Source organism: Rhagoletis pomonella, unplaced genomic scaffold (assembly GCF_013731165.1).
Source record: "Rhagoletis pomonella isolate Grant_MI unplaced genomic scaffold, Rhpom_1.0 Rhpom_scaffold_00001, whole genome shotgun sequence".
Lineage (NCBI taxonomy): Eukaryota > Metazoa > Arthropoda > Insecta > Diptera > Tephritidae > Rhagoletis > Rhagoletis pomonella.
The window spans coordinates 98,598,748-98,600,917 of NW_023458555.1; the positions used below are offsets into that span (position 1 = coordinate 98,598,748).

The 2,170-nt window shown below is 37.5% G+C and overlaps 1 protein-coding gene across 1 annotated transcript; it reads left to right on the forward strand.

Moving 5' to 3' along the window:
- The first annotated feature begins 78 nt into the window (after window positions 1-78).
- Window positions 79-1,547, forward strand: LOC118749160 (putative nuclease HARBI1). Its single transcript, XM_036483931.1, has 4 exons — window positions 79-131; window positions 206-303; window positions 359-784; window positions 841-1,547. The coding sequence occupies exons 3-4, from the start codon at window positions 578-580 to the stop codon at window positions 1,360-1,362; spliced, it is 729 nt and encodes a 242-aa protein (XP_036339824.1). The 5' UTR covers window positions 79-131; window positions 206-303; window positions 359-577; the 3' UTR covers window positions 1,363-1,547.
- The last annotated feature ends 623 nt before the right edge of the window (window positions 1,548-2,170 follow it).

Genomic DNA, 2,170 nt, shown 5'->3' on the forward strand with positions numbered 1-2,170 from the left:
ACAGCCGGGCTCCCATTTTCATTTACTTTTGCGTTTTGCGTTTTCGTAAAAATCGTACGTTTTTATTTTTAGGTGCTCTTGAATTCGCAACTTTTTGTTATCGATAAGTTCCATTCCTCACTTTGTTTCTGGTATAGCAAAACAGCTGTTTTAGCTATTTCAACAAGTTATAAATTAACAAAAATGCCTTTCATTTTTTCACTAGCGTGTTTTGAAGCAAAAAGATTAAAGAAAAAAGACAGAATTGAGGAGACTAAAGCATTTAAGGGCAAGGTCAGATATTTGTACTATGCCAGACGAAAGGTGAGTTGTATCCAAAGCCATAAACTGAGCTATTTATTACACAGTTATTCTTTAGTTTCTTAAAGTCATTCCGGGTGGACAAAGACACGTTTAAAATTATTCTACAAAAGCTCCAGCCACATTTAAAGACAACTCGGTTGCCACAATCTATTCAGTTCGCTGCTGTTCTTCGCTTCCTTGCACTGGTTCCTTTCAGTTATGTGTTGCAAAGGACCACCATATTAACATAGGCAGAAGCACGTTTGGGAAGGTGTTGCACAAATATATTCCTTTAATGGAAAGTGTGCTATGTGCAGAAAATATCTCGTTGCAAATGACTGAACCGCAAATACAACAATCCAGGGAGAACTTCTATAGGAAATACCAGCTGCCTCGGATCGATGCGTGTATCGACGGGACGCACATTCGATTACAAAAGCCAGTTCAAAATGAGTCAGTGTTTTTTAATAGAAAAGGTTTCTTCAGCTTGAATGCTATGCTCGTAAGGACTCAATCTATAAAACTTGTTTTTGATTTATACCTCTTTTTCTAATTTAGATATGTAACCATAATATGGAAATACTTGCAGTAGACGCCACACACCCTGGCTCATGTCACGACTCATTCATTTGGAAAAATAGTCAGGCGAAAAACTATTTATCGAGGTCAATAAATGATAATTTCATTTTGGCAGACTCCGGTTATGCACTGGAAAGATTCGTGCTGACTCCATATAGGAATGCAGAATTAGGAACATTTGAGCATAAATTTAACATGAAACATGCAGCCGCGAGAAATATTGTCGAGCGCACTATTGGCGTTCTCAAAAGTAGATTTCGCTGCCTACAACATGGTTTAAATTACGAACCTAAATTTGCTTGCAAAATCGTTAATGTGTGCTGTGCACTACACAATATTTGTCGCCAACGTAACACCCCATCTGAAGAATATGTAGAGCACAATGAATCTCCTGAAAACGATAATGCAGAAAATGAATACGAAGATCACCAAGATGGAGTATCATTAAGGGATGAAATTGGAGTATCATTAAGGGATGAAATAGCTCGTATAATTCGTTAACTGCAGTTCAGTAGTGTACAAACAATTACGTATAAAACTGATCATCCAATCTTCTTGCAACGCTAAAAATTTTTTAAACTAAACTATTTATAAAACCTTGGTTTATACAATAACAAATTAATTCAGTTTTGTAGCTCGCATTCAAATTTCAAACAAATATATCATGTATTTAAGCAAACTGAAAATGTCATATTTCATTTATTTATGTTTTTAATTAACTCAAACGTAACATGTGTGTAGTATAATAGGCGGCATACACCATACGTCTGACTAGCGAGTTATAAGCGCACCACATATTGACAACTTTTTACAATTATTTTGTTTTGTTTAATTTTAGTTATTTTTTATAAAAATCTAGTTTATTAATTAACAAAAACCGTATAAATCCAAGTTTGAAACAATGTGCGATGTGCGAAAGTTTGTTGAATTTTTTTTCAACTATTGCACATTGATATTGCCACACTGATAAGGTCCAATCAGCTCGTTGACGGTGGGCTTCAGTCTTTCGCACAATACGCTCGATAAGACCTTGTAACCTATGCTTAGAAGGCTAATTCCGCGGTAGTTGGCGCGTATGGCGGGGTCGCCTTTCTTGTGGATTGGGCAGAGCACACTTAAATTCCAGTCGTCGGGCATGCGTTCATCTGACCATATTCTGCACAAGAGTTGATGCATGCACCTTATCAACTCCTCGCCGCCGTACTTGAATAGCTCAGCTGGCAGGCTGTCAGCTCCAGCGGCTTTGTTGTTTTTCAGCCGCGTTGCTATACGTACCTCGTCATAGTTAAGCGGTGGAACGTCGACTCCG